Raw genomic sequence first — 20,448 nt, 5'->3', positions numbered from 1 at the left:
CCCGAAACGTCAGCTTTCCTGCTCCTCTGATGCTGCTTGGCCTGCTGTGTTCATCCAGCTCTACACCTTGTTATCTCAGATTCTCCAGCATCTGCAGTTCCTACTATCTCTGACATTATGTATTTAATTGGTCGGCTATATCTTAGTTCCCCATTACAACAAAAGCTTTTGCAATTAGCTTGCAGGGAACATATAAACTTACTCTCATACTCTACTTCACTCCTGATAATCAATTCCTTTGTTCTCTTTAGCTGAAATCTAAACTGCTCCCAATCCTCAGGGCAGCCTTTTTGGGCATTTTATAAGCCCCTTCCTTGGATGTAATACAATCAAATTTCCCTCATTAGCCATGGTTGGGGCACATTCTCTGTTTTGCTTTGACACCAAAACAAAAATGAACAATTGTTGCAGTTCATCCATGCACTCTATGTTTGCCATTAGCTTTCTACCGATATCCTCCGAAGTAACGTTCCCCATCTCACCATAACAAGCTCACACCTTATAATATCGTAGTTTCCATTATCTAGATTAAGGACCAGCAATTCAAACTAATCATGTCACCCTCCAATGAGTAATTCTATCCTATCATTGTCACTATTCCCCACTGGGCCTCACATAGCTAAATTGTCAATAATAAATTGCTGAATTAGCAGAATAGTAATTGTATTAAAATTCTGGGTTTGGTATGATAGAAAATAAAGTTCCTAAAGGTTTCAATTATATTGCAAAGTTCTCATTTGATCAAACATCAAACTATCTGCTAAAGCTACACATTTGGATTCCAGTGCAGAGCCCTCATACTGTATTCAAAGATTCCAACACAGCTGCAAATGCAGTCTTGTGGCTCAGTATGCATGCTTCTGAGCCAAAAGCTCTGGGGTCAAGTCGCATCAAGACTTGACAGTCAAGGAAGATGCGCTCATTACTGGACAAGGTTGATCATCAACCATCAAATCCTTTAAACATATGCCAACAGCAGGCAGTTACAGCAGGAGAAATTCCTGGTCCACCACATGATAGAAACAACATTGGACTCTCAATTGTCACTATCCACAGCTCAGGACCACAAAAGACGCATGTGAAAGCATGCGACTCCAAGTGAACTGCAACATCATAGCTGGCTGCACAGCATTCAATACACACTATTGCTGGTAACAGAGGAATGTTGTTAATAGTATAAAAGTTTTCAAACCTTTCACTTAAAGTACGAGCGAGTGTGAAGTCAAGGCTTTACAGCCATTAAATATCAAAATTTTATTATTCAAAACATTAACGGGGATGTGGAAACAAAAGTTTGTATTAAGGTAAACATTATTATCCCTTTATTCTAAAAAAAATTAGTCACTTCTTACTACGATATATCAAAAGATATGAAACTCTGATCTATATTAGATACAACAAATGAATGAAAAAAATCCAAACCTGGCTTGCCTTTACTAATATCAAGCTGTGTAACACCTTGAATTATTTCCTCCCTTTCTCAAGTTTTCCTCACCAATTACATCACACCCTTTCCAAGAGCATTGACTACTTGTGGGGCATGGTTTCCCATGTGACAAATCACTTTCTAGTACCTTATTTAAATGGTCACTATTCACTTGTATGTTGAATAATTCAAGTCTGAAGACAGAGATAGGGATCAAAGTCTAGCTTGCACACAGCATGTAATATATACACAAAGACATCCATGAGATAGTAGAACCGGAGCAGTACTCGTATTAACTATTTTTAATATAAATAGTCCAGCAACACAGAGGTATAACACATTAAGGATTTATTTATAGCCAAATATAACAGTACTTCATGGTTTTTCCACTGGTATCAATGCTACTGTCATAACGTAATTGCAGCCTGAATTGAGAATCAGAGGGAAACCTAGCATTGGAAAAGAAATGACTATTTTCAGTAGAATTTATAACTAAGTGATATCAAATTAAAGAAAAACAAAATTCCAACATACTGATGATCTTAAAATAAAATTAAGTAGCTCACCATTAAAAGATGCTTCAAGAATTTTGCAAAAAATATTCTTTTTATTTGTAAGAGACTCCTTTTCATGCTTTTCACTTCTCGGTGCGCTGTGGATTGCAGCGCAAGTGTTAGATGAGGCTGCTGATTCTTTCAAAGATCCTTTATCAACTAAAACCTCTGTGACATTTAGTGCAGGGTGCTGGCTAATTACTAGATCATTTTTAAACAGTGGGTTGCTGCAAGTCATATCACAGAGTTTGAGTGACGAACCCCTTTTTTCTGGTGTTGTAAAAGATGCAACAGCTGGAGAAAAGACTGAGGGTACCGGAAGATCAGACTGATATTTTGGAGAGAACAGAGCTGAATCTGGTGTTGCCCAACAAATGTTGTTAAGATGCAAGGTTTCTATTTTGCTTGGTGTTAAGGATGTATGCTTTCCAGACTCTGGTGTTGAACAATCTCTCATTACTTTCGTCCCTGCTTCAAATAATTTTGAAATAATCTTGCTGTTGTGGTTTTTCTGAACCTCAGGGATACATTCAACTAGTTCTGTCTTTATTATATCTGTGTTATCAGAAGATGATTTGCCTGCAGGATGTTCTGACAATTCAGTCGTTTTGTTGTAAACTGTATTGGTTACTGAAATATCACTATTTTCATTTAAGTCTTCAAATGAAAAGCCCAGATCAAAGTTGACAGAAAAGATTTCCTCTGAACAATTGTACACATTGCTGTTATCAATCATTGATCTATGCTGTTCAATGCACAAATTTTCACAAAGCATTTGTTTATGAAATGATTGATGCAAAAATGGCCTGCAAGTTGTGTTGTGTTCAGTTTCATGGTTTCTTAAATTATTAGGAACTGCTTGGGCATGTAGCAGTGGTGTGTTCAACCCAGTAGAATGCCTTATCAGTTCAGAGACATCCTTTCCGATCGCACAATTTTTGTAGCTGGCAGCATGATGGGACAAAAGGCTGCCAAATGATGGTTCATCTTCAAACAAAGGCAAGCTTTCCTCAAATGCAAATAGCTTGTCATTTGTACAGTCCTTGAAGATTTTACTGGTTCTGTTTTTGTTTTTATCAGGGGAGTTACGATACTTGTGCAAAGGATCAGGTAATTCTTCTTGGTTTACACCAGATTGAGCTTGATAATCTTGATCCAAGTGTTCTTCAATATTACTGTCGAATAAATCATCCCAGGAAGGACTGCAATGCATGTCAACACGATCATTCAAATCCTCAGGCTCTCTACAAGTCATTAAATCTGTTGGTTTAATATTAGTTGCTGGTGAACCACTGAAAACTTGATTGCCTCCTTGGCCAGAATTTAAAGAATTTTTTGGTGGGATTTTTGAAATATTATTTTCTTCATAATTCACTTCTTTGCAAAAAGAAAGCATGTCTAGTCTAGGGGGAGAGGTAGCAAGAAATGATTTTACTCTTTCCAAAACTATTTCTACACCAGTAGGAACTTGCACATCATAATCGTAATTAGGATGTTCAACATCTGGTAAGAAAGAATACCTTTGAGAATCTGTATTTGAAGATGTGCGCCCTGAACCGTGGCCCCGAGCTATGGGCGCATCCGGTAGATAGAATAGTTTAGACAGATTGATACCATTTGTTGACATTTCATTAATTAAGCTACTGGAGTCTGAACTGACACAGTTTGAAACATTGCATTTGGAAACCAGATCATGTGTTCCAGCCACTACTTCCTTTACCATGTAATCTTTTACTGGTTCATAATCGTGACACTCAGTTTGTTCTTTCTCCTTTGCATCAACAATTTTGTATTCAGAACTTATTGATTTGCTTCCAGCAGAATCTACATTTATACAGATTTTCATGGGACTCTCCAAGATTTCTGTTGTGTCTGCCCCACTAAACTTAGTTGCTTTCTGTATTTCACCATTTAAGTCCTCTTTAAATTTTTCCTCCGACTGACAGATCTGTTCGCTTGATTTTGAAGTATTTCCCTTAATGGTAAATGCAGCTTCTTTGGTTTCTGCAGAGTTTGCAGTTCTAGGACAAGATGGTGAACACCGGACTTTTGTCCTTTTATTCATCTTAGAAAGAGTGCATACATTAGCTTTATTTGTTAACTTGCAAAAAATGTTATTCTTCTCAACACATTTCCTTCTGTCACATCTAGGTTTCATTAATTGATGCATTTTATGTTTATCCTGATTATTTGCCACAGAAGTATCTCCAACTTGACATTGCTGCATGCAAGGTGCTTCAAAAATATCATCCACATTTAAATACTGCATGATATCTGATGAATAATTGTCACTGTTCTGTAATAGAAAGACAAATCATTAAAGGTAAATCACACATTTAAAATTAACTTTAAATAAAAATAGTGTAAAAATATTTAAAATATTAAGATTAGGGTACTGAATGAGTGTGGTGCAGAAAGGTTCAAATAAGACATTCAAAAGGTAAACCCAATGGTTATTTGCAAAGGAACAATGTGAGGGGTTATGAGGGAAAGCAAGAGAATGGCATTAGATTAGATGTTCATTCAGGCAAACACTATAGGCCAAATGGCCTCCTGCTGTGCTGTAATAACTTTGATATTCTGTGAAAGACAGTCATCAATTTTTTAAGTTATATATTAATACTCACCATAATATGGGAAAGTGGCATCCTATACAGATTTCTTCAACAGCACTTCAACCTAATTCTTTAACAGTCTACGTTTTGTCAGCATGGCTGCTAGATACCAGAAACTGATCTAAAAACTTACTGCATTCAAATGCCATGCTTAAAATGAGGAGCTTAAAAAACAGACCTACGTCACCGAGTCATTAACCAAGCATGGTGTCAGTCAATTCCTGCTTCAGGCAGGATTGATGTTAAGCAAAGCTTGAACACTGGTTAGGTCACATTTGGAAAACTGTGAACAATCCAAACTCATTATGAAAAAGATACAAAGTCATTGACATGAACAAAGTCAGTTTTCCAGAATGATACCTCAAAAGCTGAGAAGGAATCTTTCTCATGAATGGTACAACAAGCTGAGCCTGTTTTCTATGCAGAGTTGAGAATAACCGGAGAGAGATTTTCAAAATTTTGCAAGAGTTTAACAGGGTGGATATAGAAAAAAAATATTTCCACCTGTGGGGAATACAAAACCAGAGTATATATGCATATTAACATTCATGCACACACATCGTCAACACCAGTAAATCTAATAGGGAATTCGGAATAAATGTCTTTACTCAAAAAGAGTGTAGAAAACATTAAAAAAAAAAAAAGAGTAGATGAGGGAAGAAACAAGCATCAGAAAACAAGAGAAGCTTGAGGAAATAAAGGAATAGAAGGTTATGCAAATAGAGTTAAATGAAGTTAAATGAAGGCTTATCCATAAAGTCCAGATCAATTTAACTAAATGGTTTACTTCTGTGCACTCTACTCAATGAAGTTGTTAAGATTTACTTCTTGCAGCTTTGGATGTCTTTTGTGTACTCAATTTCCTTTAGTTCATCAATAACATTTCTGGGAAACACAAGTGACTTGGAATATCAGAAAAGGAACCTGAAAGGTATTTATTTTTGTCAAAAAGATAAGGGTGAAATTTTCTATTATGGAATATATAACAAATAATTGCCGCTTAAAGAAAAACAACAAAACTTGTCAGAAAGCTTTGATTTCTGAATGAGATTAACAAAACCAATTCATTACTTGCAGGCTTTACGGAGCCTCAACAGCTTCCAGGACTTGCTTCAGTCCCAATTTCACAAAGCTATCCAACTGTTCTTGGGATGTCTTATCGAGTCCCTAAGACATAACCTGCTCAGTTTAGGTGCCCTCCTAGCAGCACAGCCAAAAGCAGCATTACTTAATGTGCAGTTCACAGGACATAAGAGAGGAAGGAACTGGGGTAAACCACTCAACCCTTTGAGCATGCCTCACCATTCAATAAGATCTTAGCTGAAGTGATTTTAACCTTAAATCTACACTCCTGTTTATCCCCAATAATCTTTTGTTCCCTTGGTGATCAAGAGTCTATGTAGCTCTGTCTTTTATTTTAAAATTTAAAGATTCTGCAGCCACTGACTTTTGAAGAAAAGAATTCCAAAGACTCTCAAACCTCAGAAAAAAACATTTTAAGTCAGTTTTAACTGGGTACCCCCATATTTTAAACTTTGATCGCTACTTCTAGACTTCCCCACAAGAGGGAGGAAGCACCCTTTCAATATCCAACTAGCCAAGTTCCCTCAGGATCTTATATGTTTTAATTAAGTCTCACCTGACTCTTCCAATCTCGACGGTACAGGTCTAGCCTGATGAGTCTTCCCTCATAAAATAATCTGTTCATTCCAAGTATTAGTCTATAAGCCCTATCTGAATTGCTTCCGATACATAAACATCTTTCTGTCCCTCACATATCTTCGACTTCCAGTTTCACGGCCATCACGTGGCTCCACTTCAGTGCCATTAAACTGTCCTGAGTAACCTACTGAAAATCTTGCAATTAGCCCCACCCATTTTGATACATATTTCACGCAACTAATTTTCTAATAACTCCAATGTTGTTAACATTTGACTGAGTGAGCCCTGAATGTTATCTTCTCAGAGTATTGGCTTCAGGAGCACAAAAAATGCTCACGAAAAGCAGCATTCATGACAGATGGGATAGTGCAAATCCAACTTACTGAGAAAACTATGCAAAGAAATAAAAGGATATAAAGAAATGAATAAGGTGCAAAAGGGAATAAAAATAAACCTTGCAAAGGACATTAAGCCCACAGTAAAAAAAATCTATTTAAGAATGAACTGAGAGACTAGTTATAGAGAGTCATACAGCACAGTAACAGACCCTTCAGTCCAGCCAATCCATGCCAACCATAATCCCAAACTAAACTAGTCCCACCTGCCAGCGCTTCGTCCATATCCCTCCAAACATTTATTTGTGTACTTATCCAAATATTTTTTAAACATTGTAACTGTACCCGCATCCACCACTTCATCTGGAAGTTCATTCCACACATGAACCACTGTGTAAAAATAATTGCCATTCGCATTCTTTATAAAGTCTCTATTCACCTTAAAAATATGGCCCCTAAACTTGAAATCTCCCACCCTAGGGAAAAGACATTGATACCCTTCATGGTTTTATAAACCTCAATAACATCACCCCTCAACCTCCAGTGAAGAAAACCCCAATCTATCCAGCCTCTCCTTATAACTCAAACTCTCCATTCCCAGCAACATTTTGGTAAATTTTTTCTGAACCCTCTTCAGCTTAATAATATTCTTCCTTTAACAGGGTGACCAGAACTGGACACAGTACCTCAGAAAAGGCCTCACCAACATCCTGTACCAACTCAATATAATGTCCTAACTCCTATACTCAAAGGGGTTAGTATGGAATGAAGGCAAATCATGCTAAACACCTTCTTAATCACTCTGTCTACCTGTGATGCAAAATTCAAAGAATTATGTACCTGCCCCCTAGGTCTCTGTTCTACAACACTACCTAAGGCTCTACCATTAATTGTCTAAGTCCTGCCCTTGTTTGTTTTAACAAAACGCAATACCTCACATTTATCCAAATTAAACTCCATGCGCCATTCTTCAGCCTATGGACCCAATTGATCAAGATCTCTTTGTAATCTTAGGTAACCTTCTTCACTGTCCACTACACCATCAACTTTGGTGTCATCCACAAACTTGCTAAACACGCCTTCTACATTCTCATCTAAATGATTTATGTAAATGACAAACAAAAGTGGACTCAGCACCAATCCCTGTAGAATACTGCTGGTCACAGGCCTCCAGTCCAACAACCCTTCACCATCAGTCTCTGTGTCTTGCCGTTAAGCCAACTTTGTGTCCAATTGACAAGCTCATCCTGAATCCTACGTGATCTAAGTTTACTCATTAATCTACCACGTTGAACCTTGTCAAAGCCTTTATTAAAGTCCAAGTAAACAATGTGAAAGGGAACGTAGCCCCTTGAAAGTTGGTTGCTACTAACATTATAACGGACTATGGAAAAAGGAAAGCATATGTACATGGTCATCCATTTTTTTGTACAATACAGATGACGCTGACTATATTTTAAATACAAGGCATGAAGAACTGTGACAGATGAAGAAGATTTCAGTGTCCGGTCATATAAACTGCTAAAAGCTACAAGGCAAGAACAAAAATAGAACCAGAAAGACTAATACAATTTTGAACTATATCTCAAGAAGACCAGAATACAAAAAAGATGAAGCTATACTTAAGCATACAAAGCCTTGGCTAAGCCCTACTTAAAGTACTGCATTTAATTTTGGCCAATGCACACTGCAGCCCAGAATGATAGCCAGATTTGCCAGAATGATAGTGTGATTTAAAGGGTTAAAAATTAGGATGCAGAAACTTGCCTTAGAAAATAACCAGAGGCTTGAAATTATACAGAAACGCTCATGACCTCAAAGTTTCAAAATACGTCACAGCCGAAGAAATAGTTTTCTTTGATGCATAGTCACTTCCCAGGATGATCTCATTGAGCTATTTGAAAGTGACAAAATGGATTTGATAGGGTGTATAGAGCGAAATTATTTCTTCTAATGTGAGAATCCAGAACAAAACAACAGGTTCAAAATTAGAAATCTGTTATTAAAAGGCTGTTGATACTGGTCCAATTGAAATTTTCACAGCCAAGATTGTAACTTTTTTCCCAGAAAGTTTATTGATGGCAATGGATCGAAACTGACAAATGAAGCCAAAATACAAATCCACTATGATTAGATTAAATGATGGTAAAGGGTTGAGGAGTCAAAAATACACTTGTCCCTATCACTGTTAGTGTAAAAAAAAAAAGTTGATACCAAGTATAAGCTATTCTTCATCTCTCAAAAAATATTGTGGTAAATAACTTTGAAGTCCCCCAGGTGGAGAAAACACAGTCTAATCACATACATTTGAATAGACTATCAACTTACAAACGCTTGTTGCCATTAAAAACAAAGTGCCATCAAAAAAAATGCAAAAATCAAATCTGTTGTAAATTAATTTTTAACAGGAATCACAAAACTGATGATTGAAGGATAAAACATTTACTTTTTCTTTATAGATTAGATTAGTGTTGGGTGGGTTTAGAGGACAGGGTCGAAACAAGTGCTGAGTGCTAATACGATAATAAGTAGGTAATAATACTAATAAGATCTGCTGGTTTCCAAGTCCAACTGTAACCTGTGATTTTGAGCTTAATTATTGACTACCATGAATTACAGATGCCTGGACATGCTAAACTTGGCATGTGTACACTTAGCACCCAAGCACGGAAAGTAATAATTTTTATAGAGCAATGAATGCACCCTTGAGGCACATACTTCCACTGAAAGTGTGGGGAGTGCAAGGACTGATCAACAACTGCATGTATCAGAATATGTCAAGGATCAATTCTTGGGTATGGAACTCAAGGAGATACAGAGTGGGTTTGTATTATACACATTGCAGGGATAGGTAGTAGGCCACAAAAGGAAGTGATACAAAGCATATGGGAGGATATTGCTGCTAAGATCACAGCCAGGAGATCTGCTGTCAGGAAACAGCAGCAGGTCACAAAAAGATTTACTAATTTCACAAGCATGGTCAAGGTAAGGTCCCATCTCACAAACAAACTTAGTAATATCTGAATTGCAACTGCAATTTTACTACATTCTCCAGATACCCAACCTCACTTCACACCAAACATTTCCTTTCCAGGAAAGACCAAGAGAGGGGATAGGCAAGCAACTGAATGAGGCAAGGCCATTGGTATTTAGGCAGTAAGTAATACCTGAGTGAACACAGGCTCACCACAAAATATCTTTCCTTCGCGTGTTTCAGTTCCAGATTCCTTACACATTCAAAACTATTCCTGCACCCTCTTCTCCAAACTATCCTCACCCTCAAGTTCAAGATGGTCTCATAACTAACATCCTCCTTTGGTGATGATAACCTAATTCTTATTTTTCTTTCCACTAGGCTCTCACAAGCAAGATTTACTTTAGCTCTCAGAGTAACTGAGAGCAATGGAAGAGTCACCTCACCAAATCCCAACCCCAGAATAAGAGCTAGGAGCTGGAAGCAAGCAAATGCAATTTCCTACAATGCTAGTACAAACTTGGAGACCAGCAATGCATACAACTTAAGACACCAGAATAGAACAAAAATTTGCTCAGTCAACTGCATTTCAGTACAACACTAGCCCAAGGGCTAAGAACAGAAGCATCACGGTCACATTGATATTTTCTAATCAACATGTTCAGAGATATTCGTACAACTTCTAGAGCAGTGAGACTTGAAACCAGGCCACTGGCTCAGAGGTAGAACACTCCTACCATCCAGGTCACATTCCATAAGTTGAGTCAGATGGAGACGCAAGGCCAAACTTAAGTGGCAATCTAGGAATCTGGCATACCAAATACTTCAACCAAACCAAACCTGTTTACAGGTTGTGTCTAGGGCTGGAGACAGAGGAGTCTGCCTCCAATTACTTGCAACAATAGGCAATAAAATAGGAAGGTTCATTAATGAACATCAGGAGCCACTTTAATTGGTCATCAGGGCCTTGATCAGTTTGGGTCAGCCATTCCTAGCTTCAACTCTTTCTCTACTAAGATAACATTCCTGTATGGAACAAGCTAACCAGGATCCTACATTAAGCACCAAGTAACTGAGGTGGTCAAAGTACTGGGGAAAGAAACAATTTCCTTTTCAGCTACTTGCTTCGAATTATATTCACTTGCAAACTCTTTCACTGCTGTGCGTAACTATCAAGCTCAATGTAACATTAACTTGTTCCCTCGCCAACAGAAATCTGAAAATACATCAACTCTGTTTCCAATAACCTTGACGTAGATAGTTGAAAGAGGAACCAAAGAATCATTTTGGATCATTGGCATCTCTTACATATTTCATTCCAGTTTCTACAGCAACCAAGAGGTACATCTAAGCCTATGTGGCCTTTTAAATTTTGCACAACATAACATAAGAACATAAGAACTAGGAGCAGGAGTAGGCCATCTGGCCCCTCAAGCCTGCCCCGCCATTTAATAAGATCATGGCTGATCTTTTTGAGACTCAGCTCCACTTACCCACTCACTCACCATAACCCTTAATTCCTTTACTGTTCAAAAATTTATCCAGCCTTGCCTTAAAAACATTCAGCGAGGTAGCTTCAACCGCTTCACTGGGCAGGGAATTCCACAGATTCACAACCCTTTGGGTGAAGAAGTTCCTCCTGACCTCAGTCCTACATCTGCTTCCCTTTATTTTGAGGCTATGCCTTCTAGTCCTAGTTTCACCTGCTAGTGGAAACAACCTCCCTGCCTCCACTTTATCTAGTCCCTTCATAATCTTATATGTTTCTATAAGATCTCCCCTCATTCTTCTGAATTCCAATGAGTATAATCCCAGTCTACTCAGTCTCTCCTCATAATCCAACCCTCTCAACTCTGGAATCAACCGAGTGAATCTCCTCTGCACCCCCTCCAGTGCTAGTATATCTTTTCTCAAGTAAGGAGACCAAAACTGCACACAGTACTCCAGGTGTGGCCTCACCAGGACCCTATACAGCTGCAGCATAGCCTCCCTGTTTTTAAACTCCATCCCTCGAGCAATGGCAGACAAAATTCCATTTGCCTTTTTAATTACCTGCTGCACCTGCAATCCCACCTTCAGCCATTCATGCACAAGGACACCCAAGTCCCTCTGCACAGCAGCGTGCTGCAATTTTTTACCATTTAAAACATCGTCCACTTTCCTGTTATTCCTACCAAAATGGATGACCTCACACTTATCAACATTGTACTCCATCTGCCAGACCTTTGCCCACTCACTTAGACTATCTATATCCCTCTGCAGACTTTCAGTGTCTTCTGCACACTTTGCTCTACCACTCACCTTAGTGTCATCTGCAAATTTTGACACACCACACTTAGTCCCCAATTCCAAATCATCTATGTAAATTGTAAACAATTGCAGTCCCAACACTGATCCCTGAGGCACACCACTAGCCACTGACTGCCAACCAGAAAAACGCCCATTTACCCCTACTCTTTGCTTTCTACTGGTCAACCAATCCTCTATCCATGCCAATACATTACCTGTAATACCGTGCAACTTTATCTTATGGAGCAGCCTTTGGTGTGGCACCTTGTCAAATGCCCTCTGGAAATCCAGATACACCACATCCACAGGTTCCCCCATTATCCACCATGCAAGTAATGTCCTCAAAGAATTCCACCAAATTAGTTAAACATGACCTACCCTTCATGAACCCATGCTGGGTGTTCCCAATGGGACAATTTATATCCAGATGTCTTGCTATTTCTTCCTTAAGGATAGATTCAAGCATTTTCCCCACTACCGAAGTTAAGCTAACTGGCCTATAGTTGCCTGCTTTTTGTCAACGTCACATTGGCTGTTTTCCAAGCTGCGGGAACCACCCCAGAGTCCAGTGAATTTTGGTAAATAATTACTAGTGCATTTGCTATTTCCCCCATCACCTCTTTTAGTACCCTGGGAAGCATTTCATCAGGGCCAGGAGTCTTGTCTACCTTTAGCCCCATTAGCTTGCCGAGCACTGCCTCCTTAGTGATAATGATAGTTTCTAGGACCTCACCTGCTATAACCTTGTTATAGGCAGTTTTCGGCATGTTATTTGTGTCTTCCACTGTGAAGACCGACACAAAATAACTGTTTAATGTCTCGGCTATTTCCTTATTCCCAGTTATTAAATTGGCCTTTTCATCCTCTAAAGGACCAATGTTTACCTTCGCCACTCTTTCACGATTTACATATTTATAGAAACCACAAGATCCATAAAAATCAGCTGCTCAAGTCTGCACCAGAAAAACATCTAACTCCTGTCAGCAGCTGTTTTAATTTTCATGACACAGATGTCAAAAAACTGATAAATTGAATATCCTGAAATCTATCATTCCGTATGTTGACTAACTGAATGTACATATACAAAATGATTTTCCATTTCTTCTTTAAAGTTGTGGTTTCTATTTGACAATTATACAGTTATCATTTCAAGCTACTGTTTTTGAAATAAAACTGTTTAAATTCACATGCTGAATTCCAATTGTGCAACTGAAGCCAATTTTAAAGCTTGCCAATTCAACTGTTTTATCCTGACATGACGACATTTCTACATTGAATAAATGAAATAGAATAGAAATTCAATTTACGTTCATAGCTGTTTGAAAATTTCCCTTTTTATGCAACATGAAATCAAAGATAGATATTGGAGAAAGAAAAATTTTCTTTAACAGGTCCCTAAATCTGCATCAAGCAGCGTGCATCCATACCTTCAGCCTCAAACTCCGAACAACAGCATCTCCTACCCAGATTTTTTTGATTGCACCAGCGGCTTTTTAGAAGTGGGTTTACATAAAATGGTAAAATTGGCCTCGGTGGTAAGTTAGTACATTCAAAAAATGCTGATAACGACAACCTGAACAAACAACCTAAATGAATTTTGCTCATTATCCTTACAGCCAAATATCAGATGAGATGCAATCATGACAGTCCAGGTTAGGTTCAATCTCAGGGCCATCTAACCTACTGCACAGAGTCTTTTCTTTCCTTTCTTTAATTTCCAAATTGATATCTGTGGGTTTACCTGAGAAGAATAATGTGCAACATTAAATCCTTACTATGTACTACAAATCACAGAAAAGACAGAAGCATGAGTAGAGCAAATGCCCTGTTTCTCCAACTCTGCCATTCAACCTAAATCACAGTTGATCTTGGGCTGCAACTCCACTTTTTCGGTTGCACCCCTCTTCCCTCAATTCCCAACACCACCAAAAATCCGCCTGTTTCAGCCTTAAATATATCATTATGATCCTAGCTAGACAAGTCAGATAACCAGAGAGAAATCTAGCTTGATAGGTCATATTTTATTTTTAGTTTATTGTGATGATCTTTCACTGAAATATAAGCACAATGTGGATTTGTTTCTAACAATAAAATAGAAGATTAGTATATAAGTGAAATTGAAATGGAACTAAACAAGCTATGCAGAACAGTTTGAAAAATATTAAAACACAATATAACAATTCAATAAGATCTACAGAAATTTTCCCTCCTTGCCCAAACTGTAGGTTTGACTTAATTGCTTAATTCCTTCCAGCGAGCTATGAAATCTTTTCCCTTGAATGCACACACATCAGAGAGCTTAAATTTTCTCAGCTTTGAATAACCTGCAGAGTTCCAACCAAAAGCTCTATGATCTGAAAGCCTTCATAAGCTGTAGGCCTTACACCAAGGTAATCTTTTCCCTTAACTACTTCGAACAATCTTCTTTTCTAGACAATTTTTTCTTACACCTGACTTCAGTAACGTCTCCTGTAAAATGAACCCCAAAGCTTTTGAGCTAAATTTTTTTTTAAAAAAACTTGCTCATCCTGGATTCTGCTACAGTTAATGGCCTAATGCTTTCTTTGTCCTGCCATAAGCCCTCACAGTATAAACAAACCTTCAGTAACACTCCAGGTATCCTTGTAGTCACAACTCTGTCACATACTAGTTTAAAACCATGGCTCCAAAAGAGACCTCCTTCATTTTTAAAACCCCTTCACAAAATTCCCATATGCCACTAGTTTGAAATCTTCGAACAAATTCAACATAGAAGAAAGGAAAGCCCTGGAAAGACTCAAGAAAGACAGGAATATTGTAATCTTACCAGCAGACAAAGGACGCATGACAGTAATCCTCAATAGAACCCAATATATCAAGAAAGCTAATGCACTACTAGCAGATACCGACACCATAGCTAGGAAACCGGATTACAACGACCCTGAAGAAATTACAAAACTCAGGAGACATCAGCAAGACAGACTACCAATAAAAAGTGAGGCCAGAGGGATCTAACACACCCCGATTTTACGAACTCCCCAAGGTATACAAACAGGGGGCCCCCTCAGACCCACTGTCTCACTGCCAGGCATACCAACATATAGATTTGCCAAAGAACTACAGCAAAAATTGAAATACTTAGTGGACAACACTAACCACTCTATTCACTCATGCCAAGAATTCCACAACATCAGAGGACACCAGGACAGATGAGGACAAGATGATAATATCTTTTGACATAACAGTACTATTTACAGCCATAAACATCGACCTAGCCAAACAGACAATCACCACATTGCTAGACGAATCAAGCAGGCAGACAACTCAGGACACCAACAACAGTAAGGACACCACCATGAAACTACTAGATTTGTGCCTCACAGCCCACTTGACCTTCAACGACAATACATATAAACAAACAAATCAACGGAACACCAATGGAATCCCCAAAATCAGGACTGATTGCAGGAGCAGTAATGCAAAGGTTAGAACGGACAGCACTCCCCTTTATACAATCCAAACTTTGGGTCCAATATGTAGATGACAGTTTTAGAACATAGAACATAGAACATTACAGCACAGTACAGGCCCTTCGGCCCTCGATGTTGCGCCGACCTGTGAAACCAATCTGAAGCCCATCTAACCTAAACTATTCCATTCTCATCCATATGTTTATCCAATGACCATTTAAATGCCCTTAAAGTGGGCGAGTCTACTACTTTTGCAGGCAGGGCATTCCACGCCCTTACTACTCTCTGAGTAAAGAACCTACCTCTGACATCTGTCCTATATCTATCACCCCTCAATTTAAAGCTACGTCCCCTCGTGCTAGCCATCACCATCCGAGGAAAAAGGCTCCCACTGTCCACCCTATCTAATCCTCTTTTGGTGATTATTAAATGCACTAAACTGGAAGAAACCCACTGGCACCTAAACAATATCCTCAGCAGGATAAAATTCAAGAAAGAAGAGAACCACCACCAACTACCCTTCCTGGACATAATGGTAGAACACAAAAACAACGGGGAACTCCAGACTAGCGTATATAGAAAGACCATACATACGGACCAAATACTCAATTACACTAGCAACCACCTCAACGCCCACAAACGGAGCTGCATCAGAACACAATTTAAATGAGCCGCAATACATTGCAGCAACCCGGAACTACATAAAGCAGAACAGGAACACTTATACTGAGTATTCAAACGAAATGGATACCCGAAAAGCACAGTCCGCCATTCCACTGAGACAGACCACAACAGGAAGACACAACACGCCCAGAATCACTTATCACCCTACCATACATCAAGGACATTTCAGAGATGACCCCAAGACTACTTGGACCCCTAGGTATCAGAGTAGCCCACAAACTGACAACCACCCTCCGACAGCTACTGACAAAGGTAAAGGATCCCATACCCAAAACCAGCAAAATTGGGGTAATATACAAAATACCATGCAAGGACTGTGAGAAACACTACATAGGCCAAACCGGAAGAAAACTGACTATAAGAATATATGAACACAACTAGCCACCTAGAGGCACGAGCAACTCTCACTTGTCTCACTACACACTGATGAGAGACACAAATTCAACTGGGACAACACATCGATAATCGCACAAGCCAAAGAGAGGCATGTCAGGGAATTCCTGGTGGCCTGATATTCCAACCAGAACTCCATCAACAAACACATTGAATTAGGCCCTGTGTACAAACCACTGAGAAACAAAACCAGAAGTAATACCAATTCCCCAGCAAACAGAGGTATATAAATAACAAGCAGGGCAGAACACCGATGCTTCACCAGAGGTGCACTAAAGATGTTACCTAGCAGTGTGATGAAACGTTAGCAACCAAACCCACTGGCTCGGCGAGCATATCTACAACGCCATACACAACCCAAGCTACAAATCTTCTCAAACTTTAGATACAGCAAGTTGGCGTAGAGGTATAGCAAACAGTTAGGACGGCAAATGGCATGTTGATTTTTATTGCAAGATATTGGGATAAGAAATAAAGACATACTCCTAAAATAGTACAGGGCTTTGGTGAGACCACACCTGCAATATTGTCTACAGTTCATGCCTACAACCTCAACTTGCTGTGTCCCTTGTGTGATCACACCAAAGACTCTGAAAATCAACATTCAACAAGTTTCATGCCTTTAAGAACAATATTCTACTCTTCTGTTCTCACAAAGCAAATAATATCATACTTCCCCATGATCTGCTGCATCTGTCTATTATTGCCCATTCACTTTACCGGTCTATTTCTCCTAATAGCCTGTGCTTTCCCTGCAGTTCACATTTCCACCTTGTTTTATATCACCAGCAAATTTCGATAGTTTTCTGTCTCTGTCCAAATCACTCATTTATATAGGAAATAGCCATGACCCCAGCACTGATACTTTCAGCAGTAACTACAGCCTGCCAATTTGAAAATGCCCCTTTTTATTCATACTGTTCCCTGTCTATTAACCAATCCACTACACATGCTAATACATCATCTCAACTCTTGATATCTGTAAAAGCAGCTGGTATTTGTTTTCACATTGCTGGCTAGTATACTCCCATTCTAGTTTTTTTACCCCCACTCCTATCAACATTCTGAGAGCTAACATTTATTTACGTATTCAAAATCTTGGATATGTGTATAAATTGAAACATCAAACTGACGTCAAATCTGTGTCAGACAATGGTACAATGAGGTCTTATATTTGAAAACTTGTTGAGCTAATATATTTTTTTCGACTGATCTATAATGTATACATTTTACTAGCTGCATTAGTCATTGCTGCGGACATGCGAGTAGGCTAGTCATGGAGGTATGGTCAGAAGGAACCCAAAAAGTAAAGAACATGGTAGCTAATACAACATACTGTAACAAAATATACAATTTAGAACTTTACTGGAAGTAATGCATTTCATAATTGATCTTGCAGGCTGTTATGCCACTCTTGTGTGCTCAGCTGTTAACTAAATATCATTTTCATCATCTCACTGACCTCTTCTTGTCTCATCAAATCGATCATGTCCATGATGCTTATGAAGTGCAGGCAGCGATCAGAGTGATCAATCAAATAGGTAGCAAATGGACGATTTTGCCAAAGACTCCATTCTGACAGAGAAAGCTCATTGATTGCACCACTCTCACGTTCCTGTAACATACAAATATCAGTAACTTGGTAATTATGTAATTAATTTTTACTTCTATTTTTCCCACATGATTGTGGCCTAATTTTCTTTCTAGAATAAAGGATAACGGACATGACAAGGGTTAACACTGCAAGACTTTGTAGTGGAGGTAGAAACGGACTTCAAAATTTGCAAGAGGTTTACGTTTTCAAGAAATAATGTTTTAAAGACCAGTAGGTGTAGCAGTAATAATGAAGAAAAACATCTCCCAGAATTGCATAGGAGCATTAAAAAACACAAACTGAAAACCAAGTCAAAAGAAATGCATGATAGAGTAAGTAGGCATTGCATGAAGGAGGAATGTCTTCAAGAGGTGAAGGTAGTTGATGAAATAAAGACCACAATCATCTTCAGCCACTTCAATGACCTTCACTCCATCATAAGGTCAGAGATCAGGATAGTAGCTGATGGCTGCACAATGTTCAGAAACATTCACAACTCCTTAAATATTGAAGTAGTGCATAGTCTAAATGCAACAAGACCTGGACAATATCCAGAATTAGGTCAATAAACAGCAAATAATATTTGGCCCACACAAGTGTCAGGCAATGACCATCTCCAACAAAACAGAATCCCACCCTCAACCCTTAACATCTGGGGGTTGACAATAACTAGAAACTGAGCTTGATCAGTCATATAAACAGTCTGACGACAAGAACAAGTCAGGGGTTGGGAATTCTACAGTTAGTAACACCTCCCGATTCCTCAAAACTTCAACATCTACAGGGCATGGGTCAGGTGTATGACAGAACACACACCACTTGACTAGATGAATGCAGTTTAATAAGCTTGACACCATCCAGGAAAAAGAATCAGTCCATTTGATTGGCCCCCAAAGCAGCACTTTCAACATTCACTCACTCCACTGACAACAGGGTGCAAGATCTGCAGGATGCAGGGCAACAATCCGCCCAAGCATCTTCAATACCATCATTCTGACTTGAAACTAGCTCTTCCTAACCACCGTTCCTTCAACGCCCCTGGGTGAAAATCCAGGATCCTCCTCCCTACCACCACTGTGGGTGTACTTCAGCCACATGGACAGCAGCAGTTCGAGAAGGTAGCTGACCATCACGTAAGTGTAATTTGAGATGGTAATAAATATTCACTTAGCCAGAGATGTCCATATCCTGCAAATGAATGAAAGAATATAAAAGCATGTAATCTAGATGACCTAAGGGGCATCAATAATTTGGAATGGGGCAGGAGGATACAGAAATAGCCAGAGTGGAGAGCTAGTGATGTTCCAGAATTAGAACAGCCAATAGATAAGGTGATGAGCAAGACTATGAATGCATTTAAGCCTGAAGATGAGAAGTTTACATTTCTGAAGTAAAATCCAAAGAAATGTTTGCAGTGTCAAGATAATGAGGACTCATGGACAGATGCAAGCATCAGTGCATATTGGAGGTGCTGACCCTTAAAGGGGAATATTCGAATTACAGATCCTGAAAATGGCAAAAAGGTACAGATGACAGAAAAGCTAGCTTAAAGGCGAAAGTGTGCAAATTTTTTTAAAGGTGCAAGTAAAATGTTCTTTATGAAGGAGGAGGAGGAATGGGATTCAATAATGGTGGACAGTCTGCCTGAATGAAACAATGATTGGAGAGGCAGATGAAATTGAATGTAAAGGGAGACAAAGGCAATGGCTTCACAGGGAAGGCGATTGCCTAGTCGTAATATTGCTAAACTATTAATCTAGAGACCGAGATAATGTTCTGAGGACTCCAATTTAAATCCCACCATGGCAGATGTATAAAAATCTGGAGTGGAGTAAGCGACTCAGTCCTTTGAGCTTGCTCCATCATTTGGTACAATCATAATACAGAATTATTCTGTTCCTGTGCACCTCTCTCCACTTCACCTGATGAAGGAGCAACGTTCTGTCAACTTGTGATTTTAAACATGCCTATTATATTATAACCTGGTGTCATGTGACTTCTGACTTTGTCCATCCCAATCCAACACTGGCATCTCCACACCTTGGTAAAAATCATGGCTGAAACCATCTCAGTCTCAATTTTCCTATGTGGCCTTTGTAACCCCTTATTCCATTTCTAATTAAACATTGCTCCTCAAATTATCTCAATGCAAATCATTCACTCTGGGGCAGTGAGTTAGAGATTGAAGGCACTTTGAGAGAAGTAATTTCTCCACATTTTTGCTTTAAATCTGCTACTTTTTATCCGAAAGCTATGACCTCTCATTTCAGATTGTCCACAAAAGGAAACATCCTCTCGGTCTACATTGACAATTTCCCTTAGCATCTTACATACCTCAATTAGGTCTCCAGCGTTGAGTCTCAACTGGGCAATTAGGGATGGACAACAAATACTGGCCTAGCCAATGAAACCCACATCCCATGAATTTTTAAAAAAAGTTTCCATATACTTTTACATTTATAATTCAATGTAA

At 38.9% G+C, this 20,448-nt stretch overlaps 1 protein-coding gene across 1 annotated transcript in view; it reads right to left on the bottom strand.

The window, feature by feature from the left end:
- The window catches only part of LOC109928837 (FA complementation group M), a 102,825-nt gene that overhangs the window by 47,234 nt on the left and 35,143 nt on the right, over positions 1-20,448 (bottom strand). The window contains exons 7-8 of the mRNA XM_048600081.1: positions 17,844-17,996; positions 1,993-4,276 (exon numbers count right to left, since the gene is read on the bottom strand). Coding sequence (XP_048456038.1) covers positions 1,993-4,276; positions 17,844-17,996 — 2,437 coding nt within the window. The remainder of the gene's footprint in view (positions 1-1,992; positions 4,277-17,843; positions 17,997-20,448) is intronic.

This window comes from Rhincodon typus, chromosome 8 (genome assembly GCF_021869965.1).
Source record: "Rhincodon typus isolate 14 chromosome 8, sRhiTyp1.1, whole genome shotgun sequence".
Classification (NCBI taxonomy): Eukaryota; Metazoa; Chordata; class Chondrichthyes; order Orectolobiformes; family Rhincodontidae; genus Rhincodon; species Rhincodon typus.
Note: the sequence above shows the minus strand (reverse complement) of the source record. Positions and strands in the feature narration are given on the sequence as shown.